This window comes from Phocoena phocoena, chromosome 3 (genome assembly GCF_963924675.1).
Source record: "Phocoena phocoena chromosome 3, mPhoPho1.1, whole genome shotgun sequence".
Classification (NCBI taxonomy): Eukaryota; Metazoa; Chordata; class Mammalia; order Artiodactyla; family Phocoenidae; genus Phocoena; species Phocoena phocoena.
In genome coordinates, this window is record NC_089221.1 from 140,366,794 (window position 1) to 140,382,656 (window position 15,863).

At 36.3% G+C, this 15,863-nt stretch overlaps 2 protein-coding genes across 2 annotated transcripts in view; one reads left to right on the top strand and one right to left on the bottom strand.

Moving 5' to 3' along the window:
* Window positions 1–537: 537 nt before the first annotated feature.
* NUDCD2 (NudC domain containing 2) lies at window positions 538–6,824 on the bottom strand. Its single transcript, XM_065875002.1, has 4 exons — window positions 6,422–6,824; window positions 3,595–3,643; window positions 3,227–3,378; window positions 538–1,034 (listed from the first exon to the last, which is right to left on the bottom strand). Exons 1-4 carry the CDS (start codon window positions 6,608–6,610, stop codon window positions 951–953), a joined length of 474 nt encoding a protein of 157 aa, XP_065731074.1. The 5' UTR covers window positions 6,611–6,824; the 3' UTR covers window positions 538–950.
* A 453-nt stretch (window positions 6,825–7,277) lies between these two features.
* The window catches only part of HMMR (hyaluronan mediated motility receptor), a 28,833-nt gene continuing 20,247 nt past the window's right edge, over window positions 7,278–15,863 (top strand). Inside the window, exons 1-4 of the mRNA XM_065873416.1 lie at window positions 7,278–7,323; window positions 10,553–10,651; window positions 11,093–11,172; window positions 13,316–13,363. Of these exons, the coding sequence (XP_065729488.1) occupies window positions 7,278–7,323; window positions 10,553–10,651; window positions 11,093–11,172; window positions 13,316–13,363 (273 nt within the window). The remainder of the gene's footprint in view (window positions 7,324–10,552; window positions 10,652–11,092; window positions 11,173–13,315; window positions 13,364–15,863) is intronic.

Below are 15,863 nucleotides of genomic sequence, written 5' to 3' on the forward strand. Positions count from 1 at the left end.
TAACAGCATGTCCTTCGAAGGAAATACACACTTAGGTACTCAGAGGTGATGGGGAATCAAGTTATCAACTTACACACAAACCTGAAGAGTCAGGAAGAAAACAATTCTGTGTTCTTTACTTTAACTTTTCAATACATTTAAGACTCTTTAAAATATTTAAAATTAGAAAGGACATAAAAAGGATGAAGTAAAACTTCCAAGACAATTCTTACCTATATGTCTGGATCACTGGAGATCAAAATGTCACTGACTTATAACCATTGACTATAATTTGTTTTTGTCACTAAAAGGATTCACCCAATAACCATATTCACTTCACCAATTCTCTTTTGCACTAATCTATTCTTATTGATAGGTTTTTAACTATTTTTCAATTTCTTGACTTAAAGGCATCTCTCAAGGAATTCAGAAATTTTCAGTAACTCTTAAAATTAACTTAGAATATATCTGTGGATTGTTTTCTCCTTTCTGAAAATTTTTTTCCAGTAATACATTTTCCTTGTATGAACTGGTACACTTAGACAAAGGGGTACACAATTCCTATTTAGAAAAGTTTATTGAACATTATTCCTGCATCACACTTATTGAAAGAAAAACTTAATTTTCCCTGATGGTACCCTGTCATTTCACATGATCTATACCCTAAAGATTTTTGTATTAAAAATACAGGTTAAATATGAAATTAGTAAAATGCAGCATATAAAACTTCATGCTGAGCAAAAACAAGTCCAAAAAAAAAAGTTACCGTATATCAACAGAATAGTTCCTACAGTATTTAAGATGTTTCCTATGTAACTCATATTTGAATGCAATTTTTAGAACCATATTTAAATATATTTTGCAATTTGTTAACTACAGACATTCCCATTTTTCTTCCACCACATAATCTGTTCGTTTCATTAAGTTGGCAAATCTGCTAGGATCCACAAAATGCAGCAAGAAGATGGCAGTTATTTCTCAAGATTTGAGAAATCTGGTCCACCTTTAGTGTAGTTTCCTGAGATTTCTGCTCCACTGAAGTCAAAACCAGGATTCTGAAAATTACGAAAAAAAAAACATTATAAAACTTATAAGGAAAAATATAAGTAACCCAAAAGGAAAATGGTAAAAAGATATAAACCAGCAATTGACAAAAAAGGAAATCTAAATGGACAATAAACGTGTGAAAAGATATCAAACCTCACTGTAATCACCAAAGTGGAACCTAAAACTATGAGGTACTTTCTCAACTTTCATATTTACAAATATTTAGAAGATCAATATGCATATTACAATGTTGACAAGTGTATGGGCAAACATATACTTTACCATCAGTATATAAACAGATTTTTAATAACTAGCATTTTTTGAGAGCTTATTACATGCCAGGCAGGGTTCTAAGAGCTATATATATTTTAAAATACTCAGTCCTCATGACAATCTTATGGAGTAAGTAAGTACTACCTCAGCCTTCAGTATTTTTAGAGGCATTTCATTTATTCAACAAACATCTATTGAGTTCCTACTGTTTAGAAGACACCATGAGAGGCATGTGGAATTTAAGAATGAACAAAATGGACAAAGATCCATGTTCTGGTGGAGATTACATTCTAACAGGAGGAGACAAATAATAAACCCTAAATTACCTAGAGCAGGGGTCAGCAAGCTTTTCTGTAAGGAGCCAGGTAGTAAATACTTTAGGCTTTGAAGGTCATATAGTCTCTGTCATACTACTTAATTCTGCTGTGACTATATGAAAGACAATACACAAACAAATAAGCATAGCTGTGTTCCAGTAAAACTTTGCTTCAAAAACAAACAGTGGGCTGGATTTGACCAGTGGCCATAGTCCGCCAACTCCATGATCTAGTGTTAAAAGTTCCTAAGTGCTATAGTATAGGATAAAAAAAAAAGAAGAAAAGTAGGGCAAGTAAGGAAAATGAGGAGATTAGAGTATTTAAATAGAATGATCAAAGTATGCTTCATTGAGAAATGACTTGAAAACAGTAAAGAAATTAGCTAAGCTTTGGGAGAAGACCACTGCAGTCAAAAGGCCAGGCATGTTTAATGAAAAGCAAAAAGGCCAGTATGGCTAGAGCAGAATAAATGAGGGGGGCAGTAGTAGGAGAGGAGGTCAGAGACACCATGGAGGACCAGACCAATTAGGGCCTTATAAAAGACTTTGTCTTCTACTTGAGTGAAAGAGTTCTGAGAAGTCATATAATCTGACATGCATTTTAAAAGGACTGCTCTAACTATTTTCAGAAGATGGTAGCTTGGCAAGGGTAGAGGTAAAGAGAACAATTAAGAGGTCATTAGAGTAACCCAGGCAAGACGTTAGAGGTGGTCCAGGTGAGAGTGGTAGTAGAGTTGGTGGTGATGAGTGGTCAAATCCTGAATATATCTAGAAGGCCATGCCAGTAAGGTTTCCTGACAATTGGAGAGAGTGTGAGAGAGAGAGGAATGGAGGATGATTCCCCAGATTTTTTTTGATCTGAACCAGTTTCCATCATGTGAGATGAGAAGGCCATAGGTAGGACAAATGCGGGAGGGAAATTAGGGAGTTCACATTGGACATGTTGAGTTTGACATGTCTATTAGACAGAAAAGTGAAGATGTTAAATAGGCAGCTGGATATGCAAGTCCAACATTCAGGAGAAAAGTCCAGGCCATAGACATACGTTTGGGAATCACTATCATATAGATGAAATTATCCATCAAAACTTTAACAGTTGTTTGATCCAGTAATAATTCTCCCATATATCTATCTTAAAGGAAAATTTGAATATTTTCAAAGATGAAAATACAAACTGTTTGAAATAGACACATACAGAGAAATCTAAATCTCATCAAAGAGGAAACAGCTAAATAATAACGATACACTCAAACTAGGGAACACTCTAAAGCAGTTAAAAGTAATGAATTTTATCTGTATGTACTAGTAGGGAAAGAGACTGAAGACATTGGGTTTTTTTTTTTTTTTTGGCTGCACTGGGTCTTAGTTGCAGCACTCAGCATCTTTGTTGCGGCATGCAGGCTCTTAGTTGTGGCACGAGGACTTCTTAGTTGAGGCAGCAAATCCATATATAGAAAGGCCAGTCATTTTTCTAACCATTTAACTTAAAAAATTTCTTTGAAGAATTTTAGTAATTTTTTAAAACCACATTTGAGTTTTAATTTCAAATAATAATTATTCTATGAGTTTAAGATGTTTAACTATACATATTCATACATTCAACTGACTTACTTCTTTCTGGAATCTCTCTAATGTAAGTTTTCTTTGCATTTGGTCTTGCACCCAAGGATCAGCTGCATATCCAGATTCTAGAAGAGAAGTCCAACAATTTGCCGCATCTCTCTTTGTCTTTGTAAGAACAATACGGACCATTTTTCTATCCTCTAAACAAACAAACAAAAATCACAAAGAAATCAGAGTTAATCATTAATTTGTATTTTCAAAAATCATTAGGGAATCCTGACATACAATTGTTTTCAATACATTTCTTTTACTATATCTTCCAAAGCTGCAAATCTACAGCAGGGAGAAACATACTAATTTCCAAGACAAAATTAATTTTTAAACAGATTCTAAGAAATATAATAGATTACCCTTACCCAGAGTCCACGTTCCCTCATCAGCTATTGTAGAATCAAAGAGTTTGCCCTGAAAAATAAACATATGAGTACTAAAAATAAAGAAATTCCATTAATTTTCATAAAGTTTTCATGATTTAAGACTTACCTTACTTCCCATCTAATCCACATATAATTACTCAATTTGTTTAGAGTAGGGAGATCAAATTTTATACCATTTCAACACACTGATAGGTGCTCAACCCTAAGTTCCCTCCTAGCAAGTGAAGCAGAACCTAGTTTACACTATGGAATATATACTACGACAAAGAACACAGGGCTCTCTACAGAAACATGAGGGCTCCTTAATTTTTAGAAGATGAAGAAATACTATTGATCACTGATTGGCCAAATGTGAAGTTAATATCTGAAATGCTTTAACTTTACCAACTATAATAAACTACAAGAAGAGCTCTCCTGTGGATATTAAGAAGAAATGATGTCTTTTAAAACAAACTTTTAAAAAACTAAAAACAGAACTACCATACAACCCAGCAGTCCCACTACTGGGCATATACCCTGAGAAAACTGTAATTCAAAAAGAGTCATGGGGCTTCCCTGGTGGCGCAGTGGTTGAGAGTCCGCCTGCTGATGCGAGGGACGCGGGTTCGTGCCCCGGTCTGGGAGGATCCCGCGTGCCGCGGGGCGGCTGGGCCCGTGGGCCATGGCCGCTGGGCCTGCGCGTCCGGAGCCTGTGCTCCGCAATGGGAGAGGCCACAGCAGTGAGGGGCCCGCATACTGCAAAAAAAAAAAAAAAAAAAAAAAAAGACAAAAAGAGTCATGTACCACAGTGTCCACTGCAGCTCTATTTACAATAGCCAGGATATGGAAGCAACCTAAGTGTCCAGTGACGAATGGATAAAGAAGGTGTGGCACATATATACAATGGAATATTACTCAGCCATAAAAAGAAACAAAATTGAGTTACTTGTAGTGAAGTGGATGGACCTAGAGTCTGTCATACAGAGTGAAGTAAGGCAGAAAAAGAAAAACAAATACCGTATGCTAACACATATATATGGAATCTTAAAAAAAAAAAAAAAAAATGGTTCCGAGGAACCTAGGGGCAGGACAGGAATAAAGGTACAGACATAGAGAATGGACCTGAGGACACAGGGAGGGGGAAGGGTAAGCTGGGACGAAATGAGAGAGTGGCATGGACATATATAAACTACCAAATGTAAAATGGACAGCTAGCGGGAAGCAGCCGCACAGCACAGGGAGATCAGCTCAGAGCTTTGTGACCACCTAGAGGGGTGGGATAAGGAGGGTGGGGCGGGGCCGCAAGAGGGAGGAGATATGGGGATATATGTATATGTGTAGCTGACTCACTTTGTTATAAAGCAGAAACTAACACACCATTGTAAAGCAATTATACTGCAATAAAGATGTTAAGAAAAATAAAATAAAATAAAAAAAAATAAAACTGGTTCAATCTCTTTGTAGGGCAATGTAGCATTAAAAAAATTTTAAAGCACATACTGTACATCTGACGTCAGATGAGTTGTCACTGATTTTTCAGAAACTCGTTTTAAGAAAGAACTAAGCAAAATATAAGTTTAAAAGAGAATGCATCTGCTAAAATCCATTTTGATTTGTTGTAGGAAATGAAATTAAAATGTCACATTAAAAAAAGAAAACACATTCTTTTCATGTCAATACCAGTGGAAAAAAATCCTACTTGTCTAAAATCCTAGAGTTAAGAGTTATTGCTAAATTCCCTAAGCTACTGCAAATTAACTAAATTTACTAAAGTAAATTTGAAGTGTACTATTAAATCACCGTTCAGTAAACCCCACAAAATTGCACAACTATTCAGAAAGGTCATCAAGATCCAAGCTGACATAAATCAATGTCTTTCACATGAATCTTCCTTTTCTCTGAGGCACTCAAAACACTTTCCTATAAAATAATAATAACTAACACGTAGTGTGAGCTTATTACATACCAGTCACTACTTACTCCAAGCTCTTCACTCACCATGCTATGCTGAAAACAATCCTGAGAAAGGTACTATAATTACCCCACTTTGTGGATGAAGGCTTAAACAATGAATAATCTCTTGCCCAAGGTTACAAAACTGGAAAAATGACAAAGCCAGGTATCTTACCAAGTATCCCTTGACCATTACACAACACTGCCATCAAATATCTTGGGCATCTAATCTGCGAAAGAAATCTAACTTCAACTTAACTGAATTTAACTATAAATTTTAACAAGGAAAAAATGGGTACCAGATCCAAAGGGTACTGATGAGAATAAAAGGGATATTATTTTCTTCACAACCTCTTGACACTGCTTAACCACTCCACAAACGAGAATTTTTCTAATTTCAGATGAGAAAATAAATCACCTGACATCACCTTCGAATCCTCGTCCTGACGTCTTTATCCTTTATTTTCATCTTTATTTTCCTCTAACTGCCTAAATATTTATTAGTTTAATTATGACTCCCTACAAGAGCATAACCTCTCTTGAGTGCGGGAACATAATCTGGTTCGTTCACCGCTGTCCTACTAGCACCGAGATCAGTGCCTAGAAGAAAGTATAGGTACCATAAGTATTTGTTCCTTCAACGATCTAGTTAAGCGGTTCTCAGCTGAAGACCCGCAGAGGAACAAAACAGCTTCATTTGTCTTAGAAACAAAGCCAGGAAAAGTGGCGTACTCAAATTCCCACCTCAACTCAGGACTGGCCCTGAGGGTGGGGTCTCCGCAGACTAGTCTTTCCAAGGAAACTATGAACTCTAGCACTCAGAGATTTGAGGGGGCCGGGAAGAAACTGAGCACAAGCCCCAACCTGCCACTACCTTGAGTATCTCGCGGCCCCCCACGGCCAGCGCCACATGCCGGCTCTGCAGGCCGCACTGAATATCCTGAGCGCGAGTGCCTGGCGGCACCTGAACTTCAATGAACACCTCCTCCAAGGTCTGGTACCACTGGCCCCACGGTGTTGCGCACGGAACCACCCCACTGCGCTCCTCAAACGGGGCTGACATACTCCAGTCGCCTCTCGGCCGCGGTGACACCGAGAGAGCTGAGCGCACGCACGGAATATCCGCGTTCGGGCCACGCCCCGGCTTCTCCGCTCGGGTCACTACACATGCGCAGGAATGTAACCTGAAGTCTCCGCTCGTGTTCGTTTTTCCCTTTCAGGGGCCATTTAGGACGTTGGCAGGACCCAGGTTTAACGAACTGAAATCCGGAAAAGTTTACATCCAAGGAACGACGGGAGACACCTGGAACCAGCAAAGTCAGAATTCATTACACTGCCACCAACATGACGTCAAAAGCGACTGAAAATTCTTTGATGTGAACTGCGCTTGCGCAAATGCTGCCGGTGCTTAGTTAAAATTGAGTAACGCCAGTAGGGGTTGGACCCGTGGGGAGGGGGCGGGGCGAGAGGAGACAGTAATAGTCTCCTATTGCTTGGTAGCCTAAACAGATCACCTAATTGGACGCTGCTAGAACCGAGTACGCATGCTCTAAGGATGTTCCCGTCCTGGATTGGTGTGTCCAAGGCCTTGGCTTTCCGATTGGTTAAAGTTGGGTGGGCGGGGAATAAGCGGGGAGATTTGAATTTGAAGCGAATAGGGCCTAACAAGCCGCAGGAAGTTGCCGAGGAGCACCCTAGAAACCTTCGGTTTTGTGCAGCGGGTCGTCAGCATGTCCTTTTCTAAGGCGCCCCTGAAACGATTCAATGACCCTTCTGGTGCGTACGGGGAAAGGATCTGGGGGACAGGAGATGCTCTCACGCCCCTTGCCCCTCTTGATTCCCTTCATCAGAGGCAAATAGAAGGCGATTTTTAGGGCTGGGATGGGGCTCACTTAATTGATTCATTTTCCTGAAACACATGCTAAGGTTTTACTACATGCCAAGCACTATTCAGAATGATAAGGTTACAACAGCGAGCGAAGCAAAATCCCTGCTCCATGAAGCTTACATTCAATTGGAGAATGCAGCCAATAAACAGTGCTGTGGAGAAACTAAAGCAGAGGGAAGGGAATAGGAATTAGGAAGCATTGATAGCTGTTTGTTGGTCAAGTCCGAAGGCCTCACTGTTAAAAATATATATATATATTTATTTATTTATTTACTATTGCTTTTGGCTTGAACTTGTGGATTTCTTTTGGATATCCCATTCAGGCGTAAAAGAAGGAAGATTGGTAAAGGCAGTTTATGGGTGTAAAATTATGGCAGTAGCACTTAGTGAACACACTATAGATGAAGTAATGGGAGCTAATTTTGACAGTACCCCAGGCACCACACTAAGTCTTTACCTAGATTATTCTATTTTAATTCCCCCAAATCCCTATTGTTCATTATTTTATTGATAAAGAGATGGAGACTATTTGCTAAATGTTACACAATCCAAACTGTCAGAACTGGGGCTTGAAACCAGGCCTCCACGAACCCATCCTGTGCTCCTAACCACTGCGATGCAAAAGCACAATAACCATGAAGCCTTCCATGTGGTTGGTAAGGCATCCATCATTTAGTGGCTACTAACTGGATGCAGGGACTATGCTAAGGTCTTCCCTACTAGATCTGGTTTATTCTTGCCAACGGCCAGGTGAGGCAGGTACTGATATTGTCCTCATTTTACAGCTAAGGACACTAAGGGGGTTTGTAAGTGTACTGAGCAGCCTGTAAGTGACAGAGCTTAATATCAAAGCTCATGATTTATCCTTTATAATGTACACTTTTAACAGTCACTCATTACACTTTAATTTCTATTAGCTAAAATGCAAATGGAAAAGACCTCTGCTCACAGAGGAAGGCCAAGGGAGCAAATGGATCAGCACAAGCGTATTTTTTAATTAGAAGACTCAAGAACCATATAATTTTCCAGACATTCAAAGAACCTACTCTAAGTTCTGTCAGCAGTGTGTCTTTTAAGGAGATTTGTTTGTTTGCTTGCTTTATAATAGATTAAACTGCTTTTGCCAATTACACAAAATTTCAGGCTCACAGTTTCAAGAGTAATAAGTTACCATCTATTTGATGCTGTGTGTGTGTGTGTGTGTGTGTGTGTGTGTGTGTATGTGTGTGTGTCACTGTAGTGATTTCTCGTATTACTCCAGAAATCCTAACAACAAAAGTATGAGGTAGATACTGTTTTGTGAATGAAGAATCAGTCTCAAATACAAATAACTTTCCAGGGGTCTTAAAGCTAGACTGGAAAAGGAGAGAGTATAATGTTCTTATTTATCATCTTCTCCCTATGACTGCAAAGTACCTGGCATATAGTATTATCTATTGATTGGCAGGCAAAGCTGGATTTGAACATCGATCTAGCTGATTACTATACAAAACTCTATTCCCAATCCTACATCCCAAGTAACTTTCTGTTTTCTTTGCCACACTGCCAAACTCAACCCTGAGCTAAATACTGAGGAAAGGGACATGATTGAGACTGTCCCTAACTTCAAGCAGTTTTGTCTAAGGTGGGAGATGGATAAGTACATTATTATAACCCATTACAAAACTGCAAGAAGTTCTGTGATAGTAACAATGCGTAGGCTGCTGTGGAATGGTTTCTAGCTTGATTTGGGGATTTGGAGAAAACTGGAAGAGGCGACCTCCAGGCTGAGATCTAAAGTAAGTAAGAGCCGGATCTCAAGTCAGCTTTGCATAAGCCCTCTGAAATGCCTTCCATTTGGGACTCCAGTTACATGAGGTTATACAGTATAAATTGCTGAAACATAGAAATATAGTCTAGCGTAGTAGTTTGTACTTTGCATAACATGGCTTTATAAATTTTCTGGTGTATTGATACTAGACAGAGATGGATCGTCACTAAATTTTTATTCCAAGCTAAATCTTGAGGGCTAGACATTTTTAGTAGCTTCATTTCTAAAATCTGCTGATGGTTACCTCAGTGAATCTCTCTGAGTAGAGTTGATTCCAAATATTTTATTTCTTATATTCAATCCTTAATAACAAAGCTGTATTGCTTGTTCTGACACAATTTTCATCCCAAAACTGTCTGTTGTTTTGCATGGTTGTCTGTGTTCCTTTGACCCAATTGAAGTAAAGGTCATTTGGGAAGATAATGATACTTATTATTCTTCACAGAGAAGCCTAATATCAAATGGGTGCTATTTTTACATTTGAAAATAAAGGAAACTTTTAAAAAAATTTTATTGGAGTATAGTTGATTTACAGTGTTGTGTTAGTTTCAGGTGTACAGCATAGTGATTCAGTTATACATACACATATATTCATTCTTTTTTAGATTCTTTTCCCATATAGGTTATTACAGAATATTGAGCAGAGTTCCATGTGCTATACAGTAGGTCTTGTTGGTTATCTATTTTATATAGATATGTATGTGTGTATATGTTAATCCCAAGCTCCTAATTTATCCCTCCTCCCCATGTTTCCCTTTTGGTAACCATAACTTTGTTTTCGAAATCTGTGAGTCTGTTTCTGTTTTGTAAATAAGTTCATTTATATCATTTTTTTTAATTAGAAAAAGAAGCAATTTATTAATAGTATTTTTACATTTATATTACTTTACTATGACTTTTTTTTAACTGAAGTATAATTGATTTAAAATATTGTGTTAGTTTCAGGTGTACAGCAAAGTGATTCAATTATATTTTTTTCAGATTATTTTCTATTATAGGTTATTATAAGACATTGAATATAATTCCCTGTGCTACACAGGAGATCCTTGTTGCTTATCTGTTTTATGTGTAGTAGTTTGTATGTGTTAATCCCATACACTTAATTTGTCCCTCCCCCCTTGCTCCCCTTTGGTATCCATAAGTTTGTTTCCCATGTCTGTGAGTCTGTGTCTGCTTTGCATATAGATTCATTTGTATTAATTTTTAGATTCCACATATAAATATCATATAATATTTGTAAGACATGTTTTTAACTTAAGATCATAAGTCACATTAGATGAGATTTTAATATTTTATGTTTCCTCTAGGATGTGCACCATCTCCAGGTGCTTATGATGTTAAAACTTCAGAAGTATTAAAAGGACCAGTATCCTTTCGGAAGTCACAAAGGTTTAAAAATCAAAAAGGTAATTGATCCCAAAATAAAATAATGGTTATATGATCTTGTAAATTTTTAAGTTAAGAAAACAGTATTTAAATGTAAAGATGCTGTAGTATTTCTAAAAATGTGAAGCTACACCTATATTTAATTTTTCTTAATTGATAGATTTACAAAAGGGTCAACTTCAGAATAACACTTTCATCATTACACTGTTGTATAACCAGGAAAATTAAGCAAGATGCCATAGATATGTAGTTTTCCTTTTCTCTGTTGGAGAATATTAGAAAGAATATTAGGAAAATTAGGAAAGAGATGTGTAAAAAATATTGTGCAACTAATTATTTGAAAATGTACAATCAAGAAAAGAATAACTTTATATTGCTATAAGAAATTTGGGAATTGTGTTTTGTCTGTGGTTCAAATATGTAAGCACAAACCATGATCTGTACAATTTGTTTTATAGCAGAATCTCAACAAAATCTTAATGTTGACAAAGATACTACCTTGCCTGCTTCAGCAAGAAAAGTGAAGACTTCGGGATTAAAGGTAAGGAGCTCTTATATTCTAGCTGGTTTATAAACTGTAATATGAAAATATTTCTGAAAGGTACTGTATTTGACTAGAATGGGTTAAGTGTATAAATTAAGGTTATTGGTAAATCTGTAAATTAGTAAAACATTATCATTGGAACTCCAGCAAGCTTTACATACCTGCCTGTGTCATTACTAAATATATTGTGTTTAAATGTGCCCTTAGTTCAAAGTTACAAAATGGTCTCCACTTCTCAGTCATTTCTATAGCTGGGTAAATTTTATAATACTTAGTAAGTCTTTAAAAATTATGCAATGCTTTGATTTGTTAGTTACCATAATTTGAGTTGTTCTGGTTTTGTTTGTTTATTTGTTTTGGCAGAAGAGTAAATATTGGCGAACAAAAAGGAAAAAACATTCTAATGCCTAAAAGAGATCTAGTACTCAGAAACTGCCAAGGAGTGGTAGGAGATTAAATTCTTAATAACTTCATGTTATAGCTTGTGCAATAGCCTACTATTACGGTTTCCATTAGTTCATAAAGCAAGTTGTTCTTCCTTAAGGAGTTGCACAACTTGGTATTTTAATGTGAAAAGATTCAGAGTTGGGAAATCAAAGCTATAAATTAAGCTTATTCTTGTTCATTAATTTGGGGATTACCTAAGTCTTTTGTTCTATAAAAAAAGAGCTGTTGTCCAATATGGAAGTGATCAGCCACGTGTGGCTACTGAGCACTTGAAAGTGAAGAATTGAATTTTTAGTATTATTTAATTTTAATTAATGGGTAGTTAAAAACTGATACTCAATTCTGTTGTTATAAAACTTAAATGTTTTTGGAATAACTTGGGTATGTGAATCTACTTTTTCATCTGTATATTTTGTGAAATCTAAATATAGAAAGCTATTTCTAATGAAAATTTAGCATCTGAATTGAGACGTGCTGTAAGTGTAAAATATACAGCAAATTTTGAAGACCTAGTACCAAAAATATAAAATATCTTGTTAATAATTTTATACTAATGACATGTTGAAATAATATTTTTGATATCTTAGTTAAAGTAAAATGTATTATTAAAAATTTTACCTTTTAAATATGGCTCCTAGAAAATTTGAAAATACGTACATAGCTTGCATTATATTTTTATGGGCAGCACTGATACAGATACCCTTTTCTTGGAAGTTGATGTAAATTTCTTGACTTGAATTTCTTGGAGAAACAGTTCTGAAATTTAAAACTAAATTACAAACAAGTTTGTGTAAAACTCCTACGTAATAGGCCTTCCTTGATAGAAAATGCTATCAGGCGTGAAATTAATAAACATGAGACTGGTGGCCCTTCCCCAACTTAGAAATATATGAAACACATTTTGTTCAAGGTGTTTATGACTTTTCTTCCATCTTTAGATGGAAAAGATAGATATTCTGTTTTGGGCCATTATCTCAGAAAGGCTATTGGATATAAAAAGATACATAAAAATAAATCTTATTGAGAATAAAGGCAATGAGTAGATTAGAATCAGTTTGTATTATTTCAGTTTTTCTTTATGTTTTTGCACTTGTAGTTTTTTTTCATATTTGGGATCTAAGTTTAAGTTGATTTCTCTTTTTTTTTTTTTTTTTTTTTTTTTTTGCGGTATGCGGGCCTCTCACTGTTGTGGCCTCTCCTGTTGCGGGGCACAGGCTCCGGACACGCAGGCTCAGCGGCCATGGCTCACAGGCCCAGCCGCTCCGCGGCATGTGGGATCTTCCCGGACCGGGGCACAAACCTGTGTCCCCTGCATCAGCAGGCGGACTCTCAACCACTGCGCCACCAGGGAAGCCCTGATTTCTCTTTTTAAGAGTCTTTTTTTTTTCTGAGATAGCATACTTAAGTATTTAAAATGTATTGCTGTTTAACATTAGAAAAGAGGACCTGTTCTTTTCAGTGGACTTGTTAGCAAAAGCCTCATCTATTGGGGTAAAAAATGTTCAAGCCTGAAATATTTTAAGATTTGAAGAAGCTTTTCATTCATTTGCTAGGTAAGTCACCTACAAAATATTTTATAGAGTCAGTGAAATGTTTGGAACCCTTAATCTTTTCTGATACCTAAAAATCAAATTTGGCTATGGTATTTGTGGCACTTAAATTTGATTGTCTCTGTTCTTTGATTTTCAAATAGAAAGAATCTCAAAAGAATGAAAAAGATTTGAAGATGTTGGAAAAAGAGGTAAGCAGTACTTTCAACTTACTGAAAAGTAAGTGCAATATAATGGAAAAAGAGTTACACATAGTTAAGAGACAAGGATTCTGTTGCTATTTGAGGAGTCATATAGTGAGGCATATGTACCATCCAGGCCAGTACCTACAGGGTAACCAATCCTTGGCTTGGATACCATATTTTAGAGCGTGGTTGTCAATGTGGTATGCAATTTGTTAGCATACTAAGGGGCAGATTCAAGATAATCTACTTCATGAAAAACGGATAACTAAAATAAATGTGTTAGTTTATTACAACTATACGTGGATCAAATATTAACCTTTACTCATAGCATACACTCTTCCTATATAGTAATCTATGTGTTAAGACAGTAACTAGCTAGAAAACTTGGTGAGCATGAAATCCTAGCAGGTTATTTGAATTGTGATGAAGTTGTGCTAACTTACTGCATCTCTGCACTATAGGTATATGCCTTCCTCAAGGATAAAATGACCTACTGCCTGTACTATCCAATATAGTAGCCATTTACCACATCTCTATTTAAATAAAATTAAGAATTCAGTTCTTCAGTTCCACTAGTCACATTTCACCTGCTCAGTAGGCACTTGTGGTAAGTGGCTACCATACTGCACAGTGCATTTCCATCGTAGCAGAAATCTCTATTGAGCAAAGCTGACCTAAAAAACCTGCCTACTTCCCTAAGCAGGGCAAGGCTGGTCACTGCCAGCTTTGCTTTTCTGGCAGTCTTTTTTCTGTGTTTCCATTACTGAGCAACTCTTTCTAGTAGACATATTCTTTTTTTTAATAAGCATTTTCTACTTATTTATTTATTTATATTTTTTGGCCACACTACACAGCATGTGGGATCTTAGTTCCCCAACCAGGGATCAAACCTGTGCCCCCTGCATTGGAAGCATGGAGTCTTAACCACTGGACCGCCAGGGAAGTCCCCTAGACATATTCTTTTGACGTATTAAAACTTACTATTGATTACAGTTAAATGTTGGCTTAAGATCCAGAATATGTCAAAATAACTTTGCAAATCTCTGCCCTTGTTGCTCTGATCCTTTCTGTATTTATTTTAGTAATATTGGCTATCATTTTATTGAGGATACATGCCTATGATGTAGGAGTTAATACTTAGATATATAATAACTGAGTGTCTCCGAGTCTTTATGAGATAGCTGGTGAGTGAGTGGCAGTGCCAGGATTAGAACTGGTCATTTGTATCAGTTACTTAATCTTTTAGAATAGAAATTTTTGACAAATACAGCTCTATTTTATTTAAGCCTCACAGTATTTGTTGTTTGTTTGATTAATTTGAATTAATTATCAATATTTAAAAGTAAAATATCATGCAAAACAAATTCAGATTTCTGACTTCTCTTGCAAAATTAGAAGATCTGATAGCACAGTTTCCGCATCCGTTGCCTTCTTTAGACCCAACATTTGCTCAGTCAGTCCTCGCCTGGCTCTCTTATTTATATTATCTGCTTGGTCTTTTGAGTTTACAGTCCTTTTTTGGAGCTTAAGTTTCTTTAACTGAAAAAAGTGTGATGTAGATAATCTCAGCATCCTTTTTTCTGTTTTATGATGTGCTATCAACATTGGTTTTAAACCAATAATGTAGGCATAAAGAATCTTATAGTAGGGAATCTTAAAGCTCGTTCAGTCCCTAGCATCTAGTTCACAGCTGTATATATAAGTGGTGCTTGATATATTTTTAGTTAAAGGAATTGGCTTAGAATACTGAGATTAGTATGAATACAAAGCCAATGAGGGTAGAAAATACTTTTCATGTGATTTAATGCAGCTGTGCTTTCCTGATACTTTTATACCCAGCTAACAGTCTATTTGGGTAAATGTTTTATGTGAACTAGAAAAGAATGTACATGCACTTGTTGGTTATAGTGGTCTATATATGACAATTAGTTCAAGTTGTTTAACAGTTTTCTTCAGATCTTTATCTCTACTGATATTTTTGTCTGCTTACTCTATCAGTTACTGAGAAAGGTATTTTTAAATTTGTAGCTCTGGGGATTAGTCTATTGATCTTTTTAATTCTGTCAGTTTTTGCTTTGTATATCTTGAAGTTATGATGTTACTTTGTTGTGCACAACAAATTTAAGATTATGTCTTCCTCTTGAAATAATCTTTTACCCGTAAAATTCTTTATTCCTAGTAATATTTTTTGCCTTAAAGTCTACTTTGTATGATATTAACATAGCCATACCAGCTTTCTTTTGTTTAATGTTTACATGGTAAATCTTTTCCGATCCCTTTATTGTCAATCTATGTCCTTAAAGTGCATATCTTACAAACACCTGGGATCACTTTCCTTCAGCCTGAAGAACTTCCTTTAGAATTCCTTATGCAGTTCTACTGTTGACAAATACTCTCAGCCTTTTTTTTTCCCCTCTGAAAACATCTGTATGTCACCTTCATATTTTTAAAGGATATTTTCATTGGGAATAGAATTTTTGATTGGCAGATTTTCTGCATACATTTT

What these genes read in the sequence shown, in the direction of transcription:
- NUDCD2 (XM_065875002.1), bottom strand. Translation starts at nt 6,610, where the DNA reads ATGTCAGCCCCGTTTGAGGAGCGCAGTGGGGTGGTTCCGTGCGCAACA. An exon ending in TGAGGGAACGTGGACTCTGG is followed by an intron (nt 3,379 to 3,594) that starts GTAAGGGTAATC and finishes TTGTTTGTTTAG; the next exon opens with AGGATAGAAAAATGGTCCGT. An exon ending in TAGAGAGATTCCAGAAAGAA is followed by an intron (nt 1,035 to 3,226) that starts GTAAGTCAGTTG and finishes CGTAATTTTCAG; the next exon opens with AATCCTGGTTTTGACTTCAG.